The sequence below is a fragment of the Entelurus aequoreus genome, linkage group LG15, assembly GCF_033978785.1.
Source record: "Entelurus aequoreus isolate RoL-2023_Sb linkage group LG15, RoL_Eaeq_v1.1, whole genome shotgun sequence".
In the NCBI taxonomy this organism is placed as follows: domain Eukaryota; kingdom Metazoa; phylum Chordata; class Actinopteri; order Syngnathiformes; family Syngnathidae; genus Entelurus; species Entelurus aequoreus.
The window spans coordinates 15,747,362-15,773,416 of record NC_084745.1 but is presented as its reverse complement, the minus strand read 5'-3'; the positions used below and the strand labels follow the sequence as shown (position 1 = coordinate 15,773,416).

General features: G+C 39.6%; 1 protein-coding gene across 1 annotated transcript in view; it reads right to left on the bottom strand.

Annotated features, from left to right (window-relative positions):
- The window catches only part of LOC133629857 (cadherin-12-like), a 312,919-nt gene that overhangs the window by 4,167 nt on the left and 282,697 nt on the right, over positions 1 to 26,055 (bottom strand). Inside the window, exon 8 of the mRNA XM_062020904.1 lies at positions 13,096 to 13,232. Coding sequence (XP_061876888.1) covers positions 13,096 to 13,232 — 137 coding nt within the window. The remainder of the gene's footprint in view (positions 1 to 13,095; positions 13,233 to 26,055) is intronic.

The window sequence follows — 26,055 nt, the reverse complement described above, 5'->3', positions numbered from 1 at the left end:
TGCCTGATGTGGACGACGTGGATGAAATTGCATTTGTCGCGAGTTATCGCGAGATTTCGGAACGAGATTTGTAGCGTGGTGAGATTTGGACACAGCTCACAACAAACAGCGATCTCCAGCTAAAGGTAGAGACATACGTTAATTTCTCCTTTCTAGTATGTTGTCGGACACTCATTGTAACTATCTGAGCCTGTCAGTGTGAAAAAAATGCATGTTTATAGGCCGAATTTTGACGAGAGCCAGTTGCCCTGTGTACGAGCGTTAGCTGGGCTGGAGGCTGCCTGCCCTGCTCAATACTGGCGCGACCTCAAAAAATGTTTTATCCAGCACTCACATATACAGAAAAAATTATGAAAACAGGGCCCAGGTTGAAAAAAACCGAAGTTTCCCTTTAAGCTAAATTAACATGTGGAGTAAAATTATAGACCAGGCTGAATATTTTTCATTCATGTTATTGTCTATCAAGTCATTATCATAAATAATTATGAACAAAGGCGCTGTGTGCGGTATTATATCCCGCCCTCTGCGGGATATAATACAATCATGTGTGCTTACGGACTGTATCCCTGCAGACTGTATTTATCTATATTGATATATAATGTATATATTGTGTTTTTTATGTTGATTTCATAAAATAAAATAAAAATAAAAATTTCTTGTGCGGCCCAGTGGTTGGGGACCACTGCGTTACAGAACCCCCCCCCCCCCCCCCCACTAAAACACACTTGCAACAAAATTGTAACGTTATGTTACAAAAAAGTGTTTAGGAAAAAGTATGTTGTTTTCACTCACTGGTTCAACAGGAATATAATGTTGAATCATAGCTCCTGTTTACGAAGTCCTTTCCTTCTCGAACGTCTCTTTCGCGCCTGTGCAGATGCGATTGACAGCCTGCATGCCACCCATCTTACAAAACCCAAAACCAGTGACGTTGGCACGTTGTGTAAATCGTAAATAACAACAGAATACAATGATTTGCAAAACCTTTTCAAATTACCGTATTATCCGCATTATAAGGCGCACCTAAAAACCTCAAATGTTCTCAAAAGCTGACAGTGCGCCTTATATATGGACCAATATTGAGCCCCAAAAGGTCTCACAACTACGGGATGCATAACGTAACCCCAGCCTCTACTGTAGCGTCTTTTCTATGCGCCTTATAATGCGGTGCACCTTATAATGCGGTGCGCCTTATATATGAACAAAGTTTTAAAATAGGCCAATCATTGACGGTGCACCTTATAATCCGGCGCGCCTTATAGTGCGGAAAATACTGTATATTCAATTGAATAGATTGCAAAGACAATATATTTAATGTTCGAACTGAGCAACTTAATTTTTTTAGGGGTATTAATCATTAACTTAGAATTTAATGGCAGCAACACATTGCAAAAAAGTTGGCACAGGGGCATTTTTACCACTGTGTTACATGGCCTTTCCTTTTAACAACGGGTTGCAAGATGTGGATATAAAGAAGTTGTTATATGGACCAGTGGCGGAACAGATCAGTGGGCCCTTCAAACCCTGAGTTATCGAGCGAATAAACCAGGCTTTTAGCTCGGAAGCCAGCACGCTCGCCTCTCTTGGGGCCCACCTGGAACAGTAGGGGAAAAACTCAACGGAGCTGAGAGAGTACAAATGCTCAACTCACTTGTACTCTGTTGACTAGTGAGGGATGACGCTGGTGGACGGTTGATGAAGATTTAAAAATTTAAAAATACACTCGGAGACAAAATTGTCGATCGACTTGTAAGTTTGCACGTGGCAGAGTAGGGTTGTACGATATACCGGATTAAAATTGGTACTATACTGCTTTTGAAAAGGACCGGTACTGTATTTTCCGGACCCTAGGGCGCACCGGATTATAAGGCACATTAAAGGAGTCATATTAATTATTTATTATTTTCTAAATGTAAAGCACTTCCTTGTGGTCTACATAACATGTTGGTCTAAATGTTGCATAGATTATGTTTTACAGATCATCTTCAAGCCGCTTTCTGACAGTCGCTTCAGGATGCACCGTTTTGTGGGCGGTCTTATTTACGTGACTCACCTTCGACAGCGTCTTCTCCCCGTCATCTTTGTTGTAGCGGTGTAGCGTGCAAGGATGGGGGTGGAAGAAGTGTCCCGTGAAAAACCGTCCGACCGGAACTCTAATAACTAAAGTTCTTTGGGTGAATAATGTAAACTTACTACACCGGTATGTTTTAGCGCTTTCATGGCGAGTTTACTGACAGATATAAATAAGAACTTTACACTACTTTATATTAGAAATGGCAACAACAGAGGATGAATGTCCCATAACAAGAAGATAGAGGAAAAAGAAGAAGCTTATCGACTACTGCGTCAGCACGGACTACAAAGGCAGACACGTGCAATTTTTCAAGATGTATGCAGATCCCAAATACAGATCAGCAGGTACCAGAATGTAAGAAAAGTTGCTTTTGCATAATATTGCGAAACAAAACGCCAGATAATATGTCTTACCTTATACACACACCATAATAATACTCATATGTTTAATGTGCCGATAATCCATCAAGCGGTGCGGCTTCATAGCTTACCAAAGTCGTACCAAAACATTTTTGATTGACTTTTGAGCGCCGTGTTTAATGTTCTATATTTTCAATGGAACATAACATGGTGTTTACATGACTGATATTGCCATCATACCTTACCACGTATCTCTTATGTTTGACTGCCATCTACTGGTCACACTTATCATTACACCATGTACCAAATAAAATTGCTTCGCGGTCGGTGAGCAAAACCAGAATTATTCCTTACATTAGGTGCACCGAGTTATAAGGCGCTAGTTTTGAGAAGCAAAAAAAAAAAAAAAGATTTTAAGCGCGCCTTATAGTCCGGAAAATATGTTACTTTTATTTTTTTCATCGGCATGTGCGTCGCGTTGACAATGCTGGCATACAAGCCGCGGCGCATGTTAGTCGACACACGCACACACAGCACTTGCAAGCAGAAACAGTGTGAAGACAGAAGAGGGAGAATGGAAGTATTTTGGCTTTGAAACAAACGATAAAGGTGGAGCTATAAAGATGCAATTTCATTTAAACAGCAGGATAATAAGTGAATATTAAATTTTAACAGAATAGAACATTTTAAAACAGAAAATAACCCGTAAATGAATAAGTAGATTAATAATCAATGTTCTACTGCTTGTCCCTCATAATTTTGACTAAATAATAGAATGGAAAATGACACAATATGTTACTGCATATGTCATCAGACAAATTAGGAGCCTTTGTCGAGTATGTTCACTATTTTATTTAATGCCAAAGTTATTTGATTGCAATAATAAACGTATGTTCAATGTAGCATTCGATTAAAATATAGCCAATAATGCAATTCTTTGTGGTCGCCTTTAATGTATCAACATATATTTTGGTACTAAAATATTGGGATCAGGACAACCCTATCGCAAAGTGAAATGTGAAAATGAAAAGAGAGAATTTAAAAAAAAAATTGACACCTATCAAATCACTAAAGTTAGTCTTGTAAAGTTTTTAGCAATGCATAAACCATACGTAATTCCAGCTCTTTTATTGGTAGTTTAAAACATTTTGCATGGCCCCGCTCCAGGCACTGTCCTCCCAGCTCCCCGACACGGACCAAAAATGTTGTCTGAAGACTTTGGCAGGAGATGTAGCAGCTTGAGAAAAACGAGGAAAACACTTTTCAAACTTGCTAAACTACCTTCTGTTATGTCTAAGGCCAAATGAACAGATTTGTTGTTCCGACAGTGAGCGAGTAAACAGTCTGAGGTAAGCAGAAAACTCCACCAAATTCCTCTGGGTGTTGAGGAAACCCCAAACAGCTCAGCGAGAAAAGTCCTGGTCTAAAAAATAAAAAACAGTTTCACGCTGCTGGGCCAGAAAAAGAACTCCATTTTTTGTTCTAAGGAAGAACTAAGTGGGTGATCCGTTTTGCAGCTAAAAAAATGCTCTGTCATTATTGTTGTAGAAGTCTGAAAAAAAAAAAAAAAAGTTTGTCTTTCAGTTTCAACAACCCCTTCCTTAAAATGGATTCAGACGACACACTTAAGCTAAATTAATATGTGGAGTAAAATTATAGACCGGGCTGATTATTTTTCATTCATTTGTTATTGTCAATCAAGTTATTATCATAAAAAAATATGAACAACGGGGCTTTGTGCAGTATTATATCCCGCCCTCTGCATGGTCCGTTACAGTACCGTTACATGCAACATTCAGTGTTTCCCATAAACTGCCAAGATACCTGTGGCGGTGGGGGCGTGGCTATGGGCGTGGTCACCATGACATCGAGTAATTTGCATAATTTACTACAATGATATGATTTTCTCTAAAAAGGCTCAAAAAATGTATACTTACTAATTAATAACAGTTTTGTTTTAAACGTCCATCCATCCATCCATTTTACAATATAATTACAACACTTTATGTACATGTTTATATACAGATTTGAACAATAAGTTATTCACTGAAATATATGTATTAATTGTGGTTCTTACAAAAAATATATCTTATGAAAATATAAAAGCTAAAATGTCTCTTAAAGCTCTGCCCCTTTAATTAGTGCATACTAAATAATTTAACTTTAGCCTACTACTACAACCATATTATTTACCAGCAACATAAAGTGAAACAGAGGCAGAGGTGTCCTGCCACAGTCAGTAACAAATAAACAGAAAACAGTAGTGGTGGTAGATAGACACAAAGCTTCATCAAACATCTGATCCACTGAACAAAGAGCTCCAAAAATCTTGATCCCACACTTCTCTTTTGTAAAGTAAATCTGAACAGCCGATATGGGCATCTACATCAACTATATGATTTGCGTGAGAAGCTGGACAGGACAAAAAAATAAAACAAATAAAAAAATAAAACATTTGTGGCGGCCTTAATTCTTTCGTGGCGGGCCGCTACAAATAAATGAATGTGTGGGAAACACTGCCATTATTGAAATGTAATGTTACAAAAAAGTGTTTAGAAAAAAGTATGTTTTCACTCACTGGTTTAACAGAAATATAATGTTGCATAATAGCTCCTGTTTATGAAGTCCTTCCCTTCTCGAACGTCTCTTTGGCGCATGTGTAGATGTGATTGACAGCCTACGTGCCACCCATCCTACAAAAACCAAACCAAAGTTGGCACGTTGTGTAATTCGTACAGAATACAATGATTTGAAAACAAAAATATTTGAACATACGATTAATGACCCAAAAAAAAAATCAGATTTGACGACGGAAATCCTTGGTCAAAGACAGTCCTAGTCATTAAACCATGTAACACATGTTTGTATCAGATTGATTGATGTATTTATGTATGAATGTGTTCTCTCATGTGCCATGGGGGCTAGGTTGCAATTAGTGTTGTCCTGATCCCAATATTTTGATACCAGAACCAAAATGTGTTTAGATCAGTGGTTCTAAACCTGGGTTAGATCGAACCCTAGTGGTTCGGTGAGTCGGGCTCAGGGATTCGGCGGAGGTCAAGACACACCCGATTCATCGTGTAAATAAAAACTTCTCCCTATCGGCGTATTACGGATACGGCAACAGCAGAAGTCAGACTGATTTGCAGGTGTGTAATTTGTTGTGAGTTTATGCACTGTGTTGGTTTTGTTGTTTGAACAAGGTGATGTTCATGCACGGTTCATTTTGTGCACCAGTGAAAAAAACATGGTAACACTTTAGTATGGGGAACATATTCACCATTAATTAGTTGCTTATTAACATGTAAATTAGTAACATATTTGCTCTTAACTAGTCATTATTAAGTACTTATTAATGCCTTATTCGGCATGGCCTTATTATAACCCTAACCCTCTAACCCTAACCAAATAACTCTAAATTAAGTCTTTGTTACTTAGAATATGTTCCCCTAGTGTCCAAAAAACTCTAAATTAAGTCTTTGTTACTTAGAATATGTTCCCCATACTAAAGTGTTACCAAAAACATAAAACTTTGTCTTAAATTTGAAAAAAACAACACTTTATTTTTCACTAAAGAAGGGTTCGGTGGATGCGCATATGAAACTGGTGGGGTTCGGTACCTCCAACAAGGTTAAGAACCACTGGTCTAGATACTTTTTAATTCATATAAAAATAAAGGGGACCACAAAAAAAAAAATCCTTATTGGCTTCATTTTAACATATAAATCTTATGCTACATTAAACATATGTTTCTTATTGCAATCAACAAACAATTTTGTCCTTAAATAAAAAAGTGAACATACAAGACAAGTTGTCTTTTAGTAGTAAGTAAACAAACAAAGGCTCCTAATTAGCTGCCGACATATGCAGTAACACATTGTGTCATTTCTCATTCTATTATTTTGTCAAAATTATGAGGGACAAGCAGTAAAAAATGGATTATTAATCTACTTTTTCATTTACTGTTAATATCTGCTTACTTTCTCTTTTAACATGTTCTACCTACTTTTCTGTTAAAATGTAATAATCACTTATTCTTCTGTTGTGTGATACTTTACATTAGTTTTGGATGATACCACATATTTGGTTATCGATCCGATACCACGTAGTTACAGGATCATACATTGGTCATAATTTAAGGTCTCCGGTGTATCCTAAATTTATAACATTAAAACAATTACATAATATGTTATAATGATGAAAAATATAGATGTAATCATTGTAGTATCGACTTTATATGGCTATTGTACTCGTTACAGTCTATCTGTATAGATCCACTCATTTGTTTACATTCAGGAGCGCTAGCTTGCTGTTAGCAGTTAGCTATTGTATCCTCCTACGGTGTGTAGTGAAGCATGTTTAGCTATTCCTCGTCCTGCAGGGATGATACTTGTGAGAAACGTACTTTATTTGTCGCCATGGAGACCAGGATTAGTGATTTAGAAGTAGCTAAAACACTGTGGACGGACGTTAGCTGCTAGCCAGCTATGCTTTAAAGCACCTCTTGCAGAGCGGTGCTTCAGTGTTTATAGCTTCACCTTTATCGTTAGGTTTAAAGCCAACATAAATCCATTCTCCCTCTTCTGTCTTCACAATGTTTCCACTTGTAAGTGCTGTGTGTGTGTGTGTGTGTGTGTGTTGACTCGCGTCATTCGCCTCGGCTCATATTACCAACAATTTCACCACGGTGGAAAAAAAAATAGATGTATTTTTCAAAGACTGTATAGTACCTGTTTTGATTCCGTATTAGTACCATTATATTGCACCACCCTAGTTAGGATTGAATAAACTCTACTTCTTCCTGCTCCTTTTTTTTAAGCATATTGGATTGTGCAAGTGTAAACAAGTGCTGTTAGGAATTGTACGGTAGGGAAGGAACTCGTATGGCTCCCTTCCTGGGTGGATCTCGTGTGAGAAGAAGAGGTGTGGTTAATCCTTTTGCAATGCAGTCTGCTGAAAATGATTGAAAGCGCCACTCTACGTGGCAACCGAGTCGGTGGTCAAAGTAGAAAGTGCCACAAAACACATTTTAAGATATTCGACACTCTTTAGTGCACGCCCTAAATTTGTCACGTTTTATGTGTCAGGTAAGCCGCCGAATAAATCCTCTTCCTACGGTTTGTGACCTTTACAAAACCCAAAACCGGTGAAGTTGGCGCGTTGTGTAAATCTTAACAAAAGACAAAATACAATGATTTGCAAATTTTCAACCTATATTCAATTGAATAGACTGCAAAGACAAGATACTTAATGTTCAAGTTGGTAAACTTTGTTTTGTTTTTTTAATATTAGCCCATTTCGAATTTGATGCCTGCAACATGTTTCAAAAAAAGCTGGCACAAGTGGCAAAAAAGACTGAGAAAGTTAAGGAATGCTCATCAAACACTTATTTGGAACATCCCACGAATGAACCGGCTAATTGGGAACAGGTGGGCGCCACAATTGGGTATAAAAGCAGCTTCCATGAAATGCTCAGTTTTCACAAACAAGGATGGGTCGAGGGTCACCACTTTGTGAACAAATGCGTGAGCAAATTGTTTAAGAACAACATTTCTCAACCAGCCTTTGCAAGGAATTTAGGGATTTCACCATCTATGGTCCGTAATACCATCAAAAGGTTCAGAGAATCTGGAGAAATCACTGCACGTAAGCGATGATATTACGAACCTTTGATCCTTCAAACGGTACAGCATCAAAGAGCGACATCAGTGTGTAAAGGATATCACCGCATGGGCTCAGGAACACTTCAGAAAACCACTGTTAGTAACTACAGTTTGTCGCTACATCTGATTGATTGATTGATTGAAACTTTTATTAGTAGATTGCACAGTGAAGTACATATTCCGTACAATTGACCACTAAATGGTAACACCCGAATAAGTTTTTCAACTTGTTTAAGTCGGGGTCCACTTAAATTGATTCATGATACAGATATATACTATTTTCATAATACAGTCATCGCACAAGATAATCATCAGAGTATATACATTTAATTATTTACATTATTTATAATCCGGGGTGTTGGATATGGAGGGGGCGGGGGGTTAAATTTGGTTGGTATCAACACTTCAATCTGTAATTGCAAGTTAAAACTACTAAGCAAAGCAAAAGCCATTTATCAACAACACCCAGAAACTCCGCCGCCCAAGCTCATCTCAGATGGACTGATGCAAAGTAGAATTGTTTTAAAGGGATTTATAAATAAAGTTGGTATGGTATGGTAGTGTTCTGTGGTCTGACGAGTCCACATTTCAAATTGCTTTTGGAAACTGTGGACTTCGTGTTGTCCGGAACAAAGAGGAAAAGAACCATCCGGATTGTTCTTGGCGCAAAGTTGAAAAGCCAGCATCTGTGATGGTATGGGGGTGTATTAGTGCCCAAGACATGGGTAACTTACACATCTGTGAAGGCGCCATTAATGCTGAAAGGTACATACAGGTTTTGGAACAACATATGTTGCCATCCAAACAACATTATCATGGACGCCCCTGCTTATTTCAGCAAGACAATGCCAAGCCACATGTTACAACATTGTGGCTTCATAGTAAAAGAGAGCGGGTACTAGACTGGCCTGCCTGTAGTCCAGACCTGTCTCCCATTGAAAATGTGTGGCGCTTTATGAAGCCTAAAATACCACAACGGAGACCGCCGGCAGTTGAACAACTTAAGCTGTACATCAAGCAAGAATGGGAAATAATTCCACCTGAAAAGCTTAAAAAATTGGTCTCCTCAGTTCCCAAATGTTTACTGAGTGTTGTTAAAAGGAAAGGCCATGTAACACAGTTAAGGCTGCAGCTAACGATTATTTTTCTATCGATTAATCTATAGATCTTTTTTTTTCTTCCGATTAATCGGTTAATCTATAGATTATTTTTTTCGATTAATCTATAGATTATTTTTCCTTTTACCGATTATTTTTTTATTCAAAATGAAGATGAAAAAATAAATGTAGGCCAGTTTTTTCAAAAGGCATGGCTTTTATTTACAAAAAAAAGAAGTATGGCCACTCAGTCAGCATTGACAACAACATGACTAAATATTCTGTAACAATGTAAACATTTAAAACTTTTAACCTTTAACAAAATTAAAAGTAGCTTATTTTCTTTTTAATGTGCAAATATAAAAGTCAACATCCAGTGCAAATCTTAATATTCTGCAATAGCATAAGCATTTCAAAAGTAAAAGTATTGCTTATTTTGCTTTAAAATGTGCAAAAATAAAGATAAACATCCAATACAAAAAAGTGTAAAACGAAATATTCTGTAACAACAGTGTAAACATTTCAACAAAAGTGAAAGTATTGCTTATTTGCTAAAATGTGCAATAATAAAGATAAACATCCAATACAAAAAAGTGCCAATCTAAATATTCTGGAGCACTGTAAACATTAAGTATTGCTTTTAAAATGTGCAAAATAAACATCCAGTCCAACACAGTACACAATAACCAATTCTACTCATTCCAGTGAGTGACTAACAGTTGTAATGAAGAAAGGTTAGCATGTCTACATGCTCTGCTTCTTTTCTTGTTTACAATATTCCCAGCAGCTGAAAATAGGCGCTCAGAAGGGGTCGATGTGGCTGGAACTGAGAGATAATTAGCCTTCACCACAAGCCAGGACTGCGAGTGAGCTGAGCTGCAGTTTAAGTTTCTAGAAGGTCAACGGGCTCATAGTGATGTTACTAGTAGTTGACTGGGAGGTGTTTATTATCATTTGGGGAGAGTCCGCTGCCTGATGCTCACCTGCTAAACACCTATCTGCTCCACGCTGAAGCGCTGACTACATGCGCTCTGAATACGCACTGCTGATTGGCTGGTAACGCTCTGAATACGCACTGCTGATTGGCTGATAATGCTTCGTGTGTACCAATCAGATGGTTGTGTGGGTGGGACAATGCTGCGTGCTGAGACAGAGGCAGAATGAGCAAAGCAGCTTGTTAAGACTTTAGCAGCTAAAGTTAGCTTTAGCTTAGAAACTCGTTCGGTACACCCCCGTACCGAACCGGAAGCCCCGTACCGAAACGGTTCGATACAAAACACGTACCGTTACACCCCTAGCAGATACAAATGACACATTTATGTTTTTGTGTAATGATGACCACGTATGCTCACGCGGACGATTGACTAGTTGATGGTTTTCTTTTCAAATGTTCGTTCATAGCCGTTGTGCTGCTATGATAGGCCATTTCCGCTCGACACAGTGTGCATACAACAACATTATTAGGCCGTTTATTGAAATACTCCCACACTTTTGATCACTTTTGGCATGCTTTTCCCCCCTCGCTCGCAACGCTCGCATCGTCTGCTTTGATCGTTTGCTTTGCGCTTCGCCATGACGGTAGTCCATCCATCCATCCATCTCAACCGCTTATCCGGAATCGGGTCGCGGGGACAGCAGCTCCAGCAAAGACCCCCAGACTTCCCTCTCCAGAGCAACATTTGCGACTTCCTCCTGGGGAATCCCGAAGCGTTCCCAGGCCAGAGAGGAGATGTAATCCCCCCATCTGGTCCTTGGCCTGCCGCGGGGCCTCCTCCCAGTGGGACGTGCAACGAGGACCTCCCTAGGGAGACGCTCGTGAGGCATCCGCACGAGATGCCCGAACCACCTAAGCTGGCTCCTTTCCAAGCGAAGGAGCAGCGGCTCTACTCCGAGTCTCTCTCGGGTGACTGCACTTCTCACCCTATCTCTAAGGGAGATGCCAGCCACCCTTCTGAGGAAACTCATTTCGGCCGCTTGTATCCGCGATCTTATTCTTTCGGTCATTACCCACACTTCATGACCATAGGTGAGAGTAGGAATGAAGATAGCTCGGTAGACCGAGAGCTTTGCCTTCTGGCTCAGCTCCCGTTTCGTCACAACAGTGCGGCAGAGAGACTGCAATACTGCCCCAGCTGCTCCGATTCTCCGGCTGATTTCCTTCTCCATCTTTCCCTCACTCGTGAACAAGACCCCGAGATACTTAAACTCCTCCACCTGGGACAGAGTCCTGTCCCCTACCCGGACTGTACAAACCATCGGTTTCCTGCTGAGAACCATGGCCTCAGATTTGGAGATGCTAATCCTCATTCCAGCCGCTGAACACTCGGCTGCGAACCGATCCAGTGAGAGCTGAAGGTCACGAACCGAAGGGTTTTGTGGATTTGGAGAAGGCGTATGACCGCGTCCCTCGGGAGATCTTGTGGGAGGTGCTGAGGGAGTACGGAGTGAGGGGAACCCTGTTGAGGGCCATCCAATCTCTGTACAACCAAAGCGAGAGTTGTGTCCGGGTGCTTGGATGTAAGTCGGATCCGTTTCCAGTGGGGGTTGGTCTCCGCCAGGGCTGCGCTCTGTCACCTATCCTGTTTGTGATTTTCATGTACAGGATTTCTAGGCGGAGTCGTGGCCATGGCGGAGAGGGTATACGTCTCGGGGGGCTAAAGGTTGCGTCACTGCTGTTTGCAGATGATGTGGTCCTGATGACGGTAGTGTGACGTAAATATGCACAAAAACGGCGTCGACGTATTTACGTAACCGATGACGTCGACTATGTCGACGCGTCGTTTCAGCCTTAATCACAGTGGTAAAAATGCCCCTGTGCCAACATGTTTGCAATGTGTTGCTGCCAATAAATTCTAAGTTAATGATTATTTCCACAAAAAAAAAAAAAAAAGTTTATCAGTTCGAACATTAAATATCTTGTCTTTGCAGTCTATTCAATTGAATATAAGTTGAAAAGGATTTGCAAAACATTGTTTTGTTTTTATTTACGATTTACACAACGTGCCAACTTCACTGGTTTTGGGTTTTGTAGATGGTTCAAAGTATTACCACACCAATAGTTCCATGGTACGCTGCCCGTGACTTCTCATCAGCAAGAAGCATTATTTGTGTGGATGTTATTTATTGTTGCTGGTGATGACACAATCCAATCCCCGGCAGCACAAAGTCCTGCCAAATCTCTTCCAAGGTCAAGAGCTCTCTCAAGTCGGATGGAAGCAAACTCTGCGGCGTCGAGTTTACATCCTTCTATTATTTCCCCAAGATGTGTTCGTATGTTCCACCGCGCTCCCTCGGAGGCGGACTCGTGCGAGCGAGGCGGAGGTGGGCGAAGACCAGACGTTTCCCCCGAGTACTCCTGGACTCCTCATCCCATCCGATTCCGCCGCACCAAAGCCGGTTGCCGTGCGCCCGCTTGCAGGGGACAATTAGCGCGTCGGCGCCGTGACCTTGCACGGAGGCCGGCGATATCCGTTTCCAAGGTGACGGCGAGCTGCGGGCCTAATGAATATACAGCGTGGGTAATTTTGATGGAGCACCCGGCCTGCCCGCGGGATAATGACTTTGACGCTTCTTAGCCGAAATGATGACTTGATGACGATGGATTTGCTTATTTATCCGAGAAATTTGCTCCACTTCCTTCCGCTTAAAAAAAAAAAAAAGAAGGGATGATTAGCTCGATGGCGACAGCTCTGTCCGCCATTAATCTGCTGTAAAACTCAGCGGCGAGAGACGCTCCCCATCATCGTTAAAAAATGAAAACAGTTCAGATGAGTGTGCCTGAGGCGTCCCTCAGGGAGCGCTATCCTGCTTTACGGCGCCCCGTAAACCTTTCCGCAAAAACCGTGATTGAGTATTGGCTGGGATAAAACGTGCATTAAATCCAGCACGGTGGTCATACTCACTCAGCTTGGTGGCCACGATGGAAATGTTGTGCCAGGCCACGCTCTCGCGGTCCAGGAGCTCGTTGGTGGAGACGGTGCCCTCCACCGGGTCGATGTCAAAGTAGCTGTCCAGGTCGCTCCTCCAGTCGATGGAGTACCTGGTACCCAACAAAAGTTTGACTTTCAGGCAATAATCACCAGTGTTCATTACTCATTCGGAAACGCTCATTTTGCGGCAAATGTGCTGAGGAAGGCGTGTAAATTCCTATCTGGGAAGGGGTCGTGTGCACTTGGGGCAAAACATTTCCAAGGTGGTATATTTGACAACACTCTCTCGGGTGACAAAATGGCATTAAAAGCAATCACCAAGATCAATAATAAAACTATATTTTTGGGCAGGATTATCAACGGGGATACACCAGTGTTTCCCATAAACTGCCAAGATACCTGTGGCGGTGGGGGCGTGGCTATGGGCGTGATCACCATGACCTCATCGAGTAATTTGCATAATTTACTACAATGATATGATTTTCTCTAAAAAGGCTCAAAACATGTATACTTACTAATTAATAATAACAGTTTTGTTTTAAATGTCCATCCATCATCCATCCATCCATTTTACTATATAATTACAACACTTTATGTACATATTTATATACAGATTTGAACAATAAGTTATTCACTGAAATATATTTATTAATTGTGGTTTTTACAAAAAATATATCTCATAAAATATGAAAGCTAAAATGTCTCTTAAAGCTCTGCCCCTTTAGTTAGTGCATACTAAATAATTCAACTTTAGCCTACTACTACAACCATATTATTTACCAGCAACATAAAGTGAAACAGAGGCAGAGGTGTCCTGCCACAGTCAGTAACAAATAAACAGAAAACAGTAGTGGTCAAATACAAATAAGGCAACAAGAGAAGTATCCTACACTTCTCTTTTGTAAAGTAAATCTGAACAGCCTATATGGGCATCTACATCAACTATATGATTTGCCTGAGAAGCTGAACATGCCAAAAAAAACAACAAAAAACAAAAAAATATATATATAATTTTTTTTTTTTTTTTGTGGCGGACGTAATTCTTTCGTGGCGGGCCGCCACTAAACACTGTACACTTAAGACTAGGGATGTCCGATAATATCGGACTGCCGATATTATCGGCCGATAAATGCTTTAAAATGTAATATAGGAAATTATCGGTATCGGTTTCAAAATTATCGGTATCGGTTTCAAAAAGTAAAATGTATGACTTTTTAAAACGCCGCTGTGTACACGGACGTAGGGAGAAGTACAGAGCGCCAATACACCTTTAAGGCACTTCCTTTGCGTGCCGGCTCAGTCACATAATATATACAGCTTTTCACACACGCAAGTGAATGCAAGTCATACTTGGTCAACAGCCATACAGGTCACACTGAGGGTGGCGGTATAAACAACTTTAACACTGTTACAAATATGCGCCACACTGTGAACCCACACCAAACAAGAATGACAAACACATTTCGGGAGAACATCCGCACCGTAACACAACATTAACACAACAGAACAAATACCCAGAACCCCTTGCAGCACTAACTCTTCCGGGACGCTACAATATACGCCCCCCGCCCGCCCCCCAACCCCCCCCACCTCAACGTACTCATGCTCTCTCAGGGAGAGCATGTCCCAAATTCCAAGCTGCTGTTTTGAGGCATGTTAAAAAACATTATGCACTTTCCGATAATGGCTTTTTTGCCGATATCCCATATTCCGATATTGTCCAACTCTTAATTACCGATTCCGATATCAACCGATACCGTTATATACAGTCGTGGAATTAACACATTATTATGCCTAATAATAATTTTGTTGTGATGCCACGCTGGATGCATTAAACAATGTAACAAGGTTTTCCAAAATAAATCAACTCAAGTTATGGAAAAAAAATGCCAACATGGCACTGCCATATTTATTATTGAAGTCACAAAGTGCATTATTTTTTTTAACATGCCTCTCAAAACAGCAGCTTGGAATTTGGGACATGCTCTCCCTGAGAGAGCATGAGGAGGTTGAGGTGGGCGGGGTTGGGGGGGGGGGGGGGCGTAGGGGGTAGCGGGGGGTGTATATTGTAGCGTCCCGGAAGAGTTAGTGCTGCAAGGGGCTCTGGATATTTGTTCTGTTGTGTTTCTGTTGTGTTACGGTGCGGATGTTCTCCCGAAATGTGTTTGTCATTCTTGTTTGGTGTGGGTTCACAGTGTGGCGCATATTTGTAACACTGTCTCCCTACGTCCGTGTACACGGTGGCGTTTTAAATAGTCATAAATGTTACTTTTTAAAACCGATAACGATAATTTCCGATATTACATTTTAAAGCATTTATCGGCCGATAATATCGTCCGATATTATCGGACATCCCTACTTAAGACCCTTGCCGGTGCCCTCATACAGTGTCATTTTGACTACGCCTGCACCTCATGGTTCACCAGTATCCCCCAGCCACTAAACACGAAACTGCAAACTTCCCAAAACAAGCTGGTGAGACTCCTGCTCAACCTCCCATACGGGACTCACCTCACTCAAGCCCACTTTACCAAATTGGGATGGCTTCGAGTTGACGAAAGAGTACACCAAATCGCAATGTGCCTGGTATTCAAAATACTCAGAGAAACCGTCCCCAAGTACCTGTCCAACTATTTCACCAGAGTAAGTGATGCTCACAGGTACTACACGAGAGGGAGTCCCCCCCCCCAAATTCAAGACTCTCATGGGAAAAAATGCATTCTACTATTTTACCACCACACGACCTTAAAATTCAAACTTACCTACTAAATTTTAAAACTGGCTTAAAATCATGGCTCAGCTCAACCTCTACCTGATCTGAACCAAAATGGATCCCAGCAACTCTTCGAAGCATCAAACAGGTTTATATGTGGTTATAGTGGATATATATTTTCTCATTCTGTTTTGCACACTCTTGGAGTCAACATGTGCATAGTCATGTACAAAGTGTCATGTACATCAGTGTTTTTCAACCTTTTTTGAGCCAAGGCACTTTTTTGGCGTTGAAAAAATCCGGAGGCACACCACCAGCAGATATCCTTAAAAAACAAAACTCAGTTGACAGTAAAAAGTCGTTGCGGCAATTGTCGTATATGACTTTAACCCATAACCAAGCATGCATCACTATAGCTCTTGTCTCAAAGTAGGTGTACTGTGACCACCTGTCACAGCACGCCGTGACTTATTTTGAGTTTTTTGCTGTTTTCCTGTGTCTAGTGTTTTAGTTCTCGTCTTGCGCTCCTATTTTGGTGGCTTTTTCTCTTCTTTTGGTATTTTCCTGTAGCAGTTTCATGTCTTCCTTTGAGCGATATTTTCCGCATCTACTTTCTTTTAGCAATCAAGAATATTTCAGATGTTTTTATTCTTCTTTGTGGGGACATTGTTGATCGTCATGTCATGTTCGGATGTACATCGTGGACGCCGTCTTTGCTCCACAGTAAGTTTTTGCTGTCGTCCAGCATTCTGCTTTTGTTTACTTTGTAGCCAGTTCAGTTTTAGTTTCGTTCTGCATAGCCTTCCCTAAGCTTCAATGCCTTTTCTAACGGGCACTCACCTTTTGTTTATTTTTGGTTTAAGCATTAGATACCTTTTTACCTTCACGCTGCCTCCCGCTGTTTCCGACATTTACAAAGCAATTAGCTACCGGCTGCCACCTACTGATATGAAAGAATATTACGCGGATACTCTGCTGAGGTCTAGACAGCACAGACACTCAACAACAACACATAATTTGCAGACTATAATTACTGGTTTGCCAAAAATATTTTTAACCCAAATTGATGAAATTAGACAATCTCCCACGGCACACCAGACTGTACCTCACGGCACAGTGGCTGAAAAACACTGATGTACATAGTGTATATACCCCCCTCAGCCCCCCCATTTTTTGTATGTATTGTTTTTCAAATCACCTAACATGTATACTGTGTATATGTACATAATTTATCCATTTTTTTAACGTAATTTGTTATATACGTGTTACAGGTTATATATATTTTATTATTGAATGTATCAAATGTAATGAATATTTAATGGACCACGATGGAAACAAGCCTTTTGGCTTTTTGTGCCATCCATTTGCCTTTTTAAAACATTACATGGATTCAATTCTTTAAGATGTCAATAAACTTCTCAATCAATCATTCAAATCCTCTGCATGACACAGATGAAGTTTGATTCGCCAAGGCGTCAATCTCTCCGCCATTAAGCAAGAAAGGCAGACGGCTGTGTTTGTTTTCTCATTCCGCGTCTTTAAAGCTCGTTTTTTACGGGGAATGAAAGCAAACAGGGGAGACATCTTATTAATAAATCCACATTTTAATGAATTGGATTTCCCTGAGTTTTGTTAGTTCTGTTGCGGTGCAGCCACCACATAGGAATACTTCATTTGGGTGTGCGAGTACACACCTTGTATCATTGCATGTTTATCACGGCACTGCAATGTCTTCTCACTAAGGGTGACCAGATCCTATACTGATATCGGTTTAAAATTAGAAAAAAAAAACATGTATCGGATGATATCGGTTTGCGTCTAAAATTGCAGACAGCCAGTTAGCATCTAAACGTCCTCCAATAAACAGACAAGGTTGGTCTTTTCTTCCATTTCAGTCAAGTCATTTACCAGAGGTAAACATGGTAGGCTATGGGCTACTAGGAGCTAGGAGCTGTAAACAGTTAAGCCAGGGGTCGGCAACCCGAAAGAGCCATATTGGACTAAAAATACAAAAAACTAATCTGTCGCCGCAAAAAATGAAAAGCCTTATATAAGTCTTATAATGAAGGCAACACATGATGTAAGTGTCTATATTAGCTATAATAGCCTACTATCAAAATGACTATGTGTCGCGGGCTGAAGCGAATCTTCGATGAGAGAAATGTTGAAATGTAATATTTATTCTACACAACATTCGAAACCATTAGTAAACCAGAGGCTACTCAGAAGGTGAGATAACTCCTGGACATTACTGACTTTTAATGGCCAAAGGTATAGATGTGTGTGTCCAAGTTAAAGGAAACGGCAGGCTGTCTTCTTTAAATAGATTTATTACAATCTTTGGCAAGTGAGGTAATGTTTGCTGTGGTCTGGAACAACATGGCACACACACAATTATCTGAAATGTAGCCAATGCGACCTCAATGCAAACAGCCTTTCCTAGTCAGAGTGCAGAAAAACTATGTCAACCAGCACAAGAAGTCAACACACATGGTCACACAACACAACCAGCTCACTGAACTGTGTGGATATTATAAAAAAAAAACAGTCGCATCACCATATTATACCCATTTAAATCCATTGCAAGGAATGATGGGAAAAACACTTTCCGTACTCTTATCCATGTTTGACTTTTAGCTGCTTGATATTTCTGATTGAACTTTTACATACTCTTAATATTCAGTAAAAATAATCAATTATATATCGATTACATTATTATGATATATGTATGTGTATATATGTACAGTATATGTGTATATGCATATGTGCATATGTACAGCATATATACATATACACATATGCATGTATGCACATGTACAATATATGCATATATGCATATGTATATGTGTATATGTTTGTGCATATGTGCATATGTATATGTGCATTTGTTTATTTATATATGCATATGTATATATGTGTGTATATATGTATATGTGTATATATATACATATATATGTGTCTGTGTATGTGTGTATATATGTATGTATATATGTGTGTATGTATATATATATGTATATGTATATATATATATATATGTATAAGTACAAACCCCGTTTCCATATGAGTTGGGAAATTGTGTTAGATGTAAAATATAAACGGAATACAATGATTTGCAAATCATTTTCAACCCGTATTCAGTTGAATATGCTACAAAGACAACATATTTGATGTTCAAACTGATAAACATTTTTTTTTTGCAAATGATCATAAACTTTAGAATTTGATGCCAGCAACACGTGACAAAGAAGTTGGGAAAGGTGGCAATAAATACTGATGAAGTTGAGGAATGCTCATCAAACACTTATTTGGAACATCCCACAGGTGAACAGGCAAATTGGGAACAGGTGGGTGCCATGGTTGGGTATAAAAGTAGATTCCATGAAATGCTCAGTCATTCACAAACAAGGATGGGGCGAGGGTCACCAATTTGTTAACAAATGTGTGAGCAAATTGTTGAACAGTTTAAGAAAAACCTTTCTCAACCAGCTATTGCAAGGAATTTAGGGATTTCGCCATCTACGGTCCGTAATATCATCAAAGGGTTCAGAGAATCTGGAGAAATCACTGCATGTAAGCAGCTAAGCCCGTGACCTTCGATCCCTCAGGCTGTACTGCATCAACAAGCGACATCCGTGTGTAAAGGATATCACCACATGGGCTCAGGAACACTTCAGAAACCCACTGTCAGTAACTACAGTTGGTCACTACATCTGTAAGTGCAAGTTAAAACTCTCCTATGAAAGGTGAAAACCGTTTATCAACAACACCCAGAAACGCTGTCGGCTTCGCTGGGCCTGAGCTCATCTAAGATGGACTGATACAAAGTGGAAAAGTGTTCTGTGGTCTGACGAGTCCACATTTCAAATTGTTTTTGGAAACTGTGGACGTCGTGTCCTCCGGACCAAAGAGGAAAAGAACCATCCGGATTGTTATAGGCGCATAGTTGAAAAGCCAGCATCTGTGATGGTATGGGGGTGTATTAGTGCCCGAGACATGGGTAATTTACACATCTGTGAAGGCGCCATTAATGCTGAAAGGTACATACAGGTTTTGGAGCAACATATGTTGCCATCCAAGCAACATTACTATGGACGCCCCTGCTTATTTCAGCAAGACAATGCCAAACCACGTGTTACATCAACGTGGCTTCATAGTAAAAGAGTGCGAGTACTAGACTGGCCTGCCTGTAGTCCAGACCTGTCTCCCATTGAAAATGTGTGGCGCATTATGAAGCCTAAAATGCCACAACGGAGACCCCCGGACTGTTGAACAACTTAAGCTGTACATCAAGCAAGAATGGGAAATAATTCCACCTGTGAAGCTTAAAAAGTGTCTCCTCAGTTCCCAAACATTTACTGAGTGTTGTTAAAAGGAAAGGCCATGTAACACAGTGGTGAACATGCCCTTTCCCAACTACTTTGGCACCTGTTGCAGCCATGAAATTCTAAGTTAATTATCATTTGCAAAAAATAAATAAAGTTTATGAGTTTGAACACCAAATATCTTGTCTTTGTAGTGCATTCAATTGAATATGGGTTGAAAATGATTTGCAAATCATTGTATTCCGTTTATATTTACATCTGACACAATTTCCCAACTCATATGGAAACGGGGTTTGTATATAAGTGTGTGTATATATATATATATGTATATATATATATATATATATATATATATATATATATATATATATATATATATATATATATATATATATATATATATATATATATATATATATAGTTAGTTTGCATGCAGTCTGCTTTTGGCCCCTGGCCAAAATTTTTTTATCCCAAAGTGGCCCACCAGTCAAAAAGCTTAGACACCCCTGCTCTAAATGGAGAAGCGGTACCATTGGTATTTTTACGGTAACATTTTTGCTGACTGCACTACTGTTTTTATTTTTTTAACTGTAAAATCTCCCGTCGTTGTTTTTACAGCATATTTCTGTAAATGGAAATATGGTACCACTGTTATTTTGACAGTAAAATTCTGCCGACTGAGCTCCCAGTTTTTTTAGTCAAATTTAATGAACTTTTTTTTTTTTTAGTTTGGGTGTGAAGACCCACTGCCAGCATCCTCTTCGGCATGGAATTGAATAGAGCTGCAAAAGTTGTAACTGGAATCCTTTTCCAACTAGTGGATGTTGGACACATGGCATTCCTTCGCCTTCCTGTCTTCCTGCGGGTGCTAAATTGGCTTCAGGTGTGGGTGAGGCATACTTTCCAACTTGTATCACCTTAAAAGTCTTTTGGCTCATTATGTTGGAAAGCACTTTCAAAATGCATGCTGGGGTTCATGCTTCCATCGATGAACCGCAGCCCAGAGTGCCGGCAGCCCTCAGCCGACCAAAGTTGCCATCATAATTCAGATTTCTTCTTCATGATGTTGTGCTACCCATATCTCACCCACAGCAAACGTCCTAAATTATTGATCAGAGGCCATTGGTGCTGTGCATGAAGCAGTCAAAGCACTGGACTTGCAACATGAGGGGATTATGGTCGGATGCTGGCGGGCATTTTTTTTTTTTTCTCCTTTGGGCTCCGGTTTGGACTTTTCAAGAAGGACCGCCTCACTATGCCACTATTCTGCCTTTTCTTCTTCAAAATAGTGTTCCTCATTTATATTCATCAGTACTTCTTTGTTCTCTTATGGGCTTCAGACTGGATTGAGAGAGAGAGAGGCAAGACTCTTATTGTAATAACAACCGTGACAAAACCACTTGATCGTCCTTTCTTTTAACGCCGTTATTCTTCTCCGTCAGACCTGTTCATCAATGATGTATGTTGCATAACTTCCCATGCTGAATTTTTCCTCGTCTCCGGCGCCAAAGTGCTGGCTTTAGGCGGTTTCCTTTTACATATTCGGGGCATGGTTCTACAAACCCTGTTTCCACATGAGTTGGGAAATTATGTTAGATGTAAATATAAACGGAATACAATGATTTGCATATAATTTTCAACCCATATTCAGTTGAATATGCTACAAAGACAAGATATTTGATGTTCAAACTGACAAACTTTTTTTTTTTGTTCATTTCATCATTAACTTTAGAATTTAAGGCCAGCAACACGTGACAAAGAAGTTGGGAAAGGTGGCAATAAATACTGATAAAGTTGAGGAATGCTCATCAAACACTTATTTGGAACATCCCACAGGTGAACAGGCAAATTGGGAACAGGTGGGTGCCATGACTGGGTATAAAAGTAGATTCCATGAAATGCTCAGTCATTCACAAACAAGGATGGGGCGAGGGTCACCACTTTGTCAACAAATGCATGAGCAAATTGTTGAACAGTTTAAGAACAACATTTCTCAACCAGCTATTGCAAGGAATTTAGGGATTTCACCATCTACGGTCCGTAATATCATCAAAGGGTTCAGAGAATCTGGGGAAATCACTGCATGTAAGCAGCTAAGCCCGTGAACTTCGATCCCTCAGGCTGTACTGCATCAACAAGCGACATCAGTGTGTAAAGGATATCACCACATGGGCTCAGGAACACTTCAGAAACCCGCTGTCAGTAACTACAGTTGGTCGCTACATCTGTAAGTGCAAGTTAAAACTCTCCTATGCAAGACAAAAACCGTTTATCAACAACACCCAGAAACGCCGTCGGCTTCGCTGGGCTTGAGCTCATCTAAGATGGACTGATGCAGAGTGGAAAAGTGTTCTGTGGTCTGACGAGTCCACATTTCAAATTGTTTTTGGAAACTGTGGACGTCGTGTCCTCGGGACCAAAGAGGAAATGAACCATCCGGATTGTTATAGGCGCAAAGTTGAAAAGCCAGCATCTGTGATGGTATGGGGGTGTATTAGTGCCCAAGACATGGGTAACTTACACATCTGTGAAGGCGCCATTAATGCTGAAAGGTACATACAGGTTTTGGAGCAACATATGTTGGCATCCAAGCAACGTTACCATGGACGCCCCTGCTTATTTCAGCAAGACAATGCCAAGCCACGTGTTACATCAACGTGGCTTCATAGTAAACGAGTGCGGGTACTAGACTGGCCTGCCTGTAGTCCAGACCTGTCACCCATTGAAAATGTGTGGCGCATTATGAAGCCTAAAATACCACAACGGTGAACCCCGGACTGTTGAACAACCTAAACTGTACATCAAGCAAGAATGGGAAAGAATTCCACCTGAGAAGCTTAAAAAATGTGTCTCCTAGAGGGCCACTTTTAGTGGCCCTCTAGGGGGCGCTCGGTGTTAAGAAAACACTGATTTAGTCAATGCCATATGGTAAACCAATGCTGGTCGGCTATTGGAAATGCTTAACTGCTGTGACTAGGAATAACCAAAATGTAAAAAAGAATGAAGAGATGGTCATTCAACCCCATTTTTTTTGTTTGAGTGTGTCGGACCGAGCGATGCATTTAATACAATGTTTTCGTCTTTTTCCACAGTACGGTGGATCCCCCGCCTGTTTGCGGTTCAGCCCCCGCAACCTCCCAAACTTATTTTCTCTGCTCTAAATTGCCATTAATTATATAACTGTCCTGTTTTAAAATGGAAACCTAACCGTCCCAGACCAAGATGGTATTGTAGCTCTAATAAATGTGAGTCGTAAATGATTGTTAATTGGGTGCAGTGAACACTCAAGCTAATGGACTGTCCACTCATTGCAAGTAGTTCTACTCTGGTCTGCAAAGTTCTTCAAGTTCACGACCGACGACGGTTCTCTTGTGACGCCATAACGCCTAAAGCGCCTCAAAATCCGCCATCAATGCAATATTCATGGCGGCCCTTTGTCTCCCCCAGACGCTGATAAAGGCACGCATGCTGCTAAATATCACAAAAGTTGAGTAGCCCCGGGTCTAAAAGCATGCTTCCCTATGCATGATGGGTCATGGGCTCTATTGTTTTCATGTGGGCTTATGGCACAGCATGCCGCTATTCCTTAATATTTAACGTGCAGGAGACAAAGTGCAGTTTTACAAACAAAAGACCTTTTTATTGTGACCAAAGCCTCCCATTCCTTGCTTTTGTTTAGTGTAGTCTTGCAGTAAAATATTCATTGAAAACATCTCCGGACCAATGAAACAGGTGTCCCTCTCACACTCTGACAATGCATCACACAGGAAACGCTCGCCCCCAGGGCTAATAGATTTTAAGAACAAAAGGCTTTTCATGCATTTTTAAGACTAAGTCTATTGTTGTAGCACTCAGGTCAACTGAGGGGTTGTGTGATGGCGCTTACCAGGCATAGGGAAGAAAAGCGACAATTTGTGTCACATCTATAACGGCCCAGTGATGTTTAAATGTCTCCCCTGGTAATTACCGAGAAGAAGTAGAGCTTCTATTTAGATCTTATCGCACCACCGGACACTGTTTTACTTGTAGTGCTCTTTTTATTTCACGTTCTTGTGTGTGTGTGTGTGTGTGTGTGTGTGTGTGTGTGTGTGTGTGTGTGTGTTCTTTTATTCCTACCCATCTTGAGACATCAACAGGGAAAAGTACCTTCCATGTGAACAATTTAGGACCAAAATCATGGTCCCAATACAGAAAACCATTGCATCTAGTAGAGAGCCAAATACTAGAGTCTGTGAACATTGCTCCAAAGTCAGGATTTTTTTGTTGATTTTATGTGCATACAAAAGTAAACATTGACAGGTGCAAAGGCAGCAATATATGATAAAACAAGACGGGAGCTAAAGAAGGACTTCCCGGTTCATCCCCGAAAAAAAACCCCGCCAGGTGAACAGCTGATTTTACGACTTCCGGTGCTGACGTAAGACAACCCGGGTCCCATATGTGACCATAGGATGAACAAATACACTACGGTACTAAGACTATAGTGGCCATTAACAGTTAGCTTCCACAGCTGGGTTGCCCAAAGTGCGGCACAAGGGGCCATGTGTGGTCCGTGACTCGTTCGTCATCGGCACGTTACAAAAAACAAAAATAGAGATCTCATTTGCACCCCTGGTGGTGAAATATATTAAAATTAGGGTGGTCGTAAAAAGGAGGGATTTTTTAGACCGACTGTGTGTCGGTCTTAAAAGTGTTCCCCCTCTGGCCAACATATGAAATAACAAGTGTGTGTAAGTCATTGAATTGCGCCCCTTTCGGCCCAATTGGATTAAAAAATAAAAATAAAAATAAAATTTAAAAAAAAAAAATATATATATATATATATATATATATATAATGTATATATGTATATATGTACAGTATGTATATATATATATATTTATATATATATATATGTATATATATATATATATATATATGTATATATATATATATATATATAATGTATGTATATGTATATATATATATATATATATATATATATATATATATATATATGTATAATGTATGTATGTGTGTATATATATAACAAGTGTGTGTAATATCTATATATATATATATATATATATATATATATATATGTATGTATATGTATAAAGGGACATATTTTAATAACTTGAAGTAAATAATGAAGATTGAAAACCAATTACAAACGGAATACAAATTTAAAAAAAATTACTAAAAGCTTACCTTTTTTATATTTGCATAGTATGTATATATTATTAATGTTGTAAATATGAATCTTTATATATATATATATATATATATATATATATATATATATATATATATATATATATATATATATACACACATACACACATATATATATATACACACATATATATATATTTACACACATATACAGTATATACACACATATATATATACACACATACTGTATATATACACATATATATATACACATATACTGTACATACACACACATACATGCACACACATATATATATACACACAGACTTATATATATATATATATATATATATATATATATATATATATATATATATATATATATATATATATATATATATATATATATATATATATATATATATAATGTGTTTGTGTGTATATAATATGTATATTTTTATTGATTTCATCTAAAGAGCTACATTCCAAGGTCCAAATAGTACATCCTTTGGTTTACATATCCAACCCAATATCTCAGAATTTTGTGGATTTGAAGATGGTGGCGGTCCAATGTCAAAATAGCTCTAATTATAATGATGATTCATTTGTATCAATTGCTTGCAAAATATGTTTAATGGATATCGTATGCAGCTGAGATAGGCTCCAGCACCCCCCGCGACCCCATAAGGGACAAGCGGTAGGAAATGGATGGATGGGATGGATAGATTGTTGCCACATTATTGC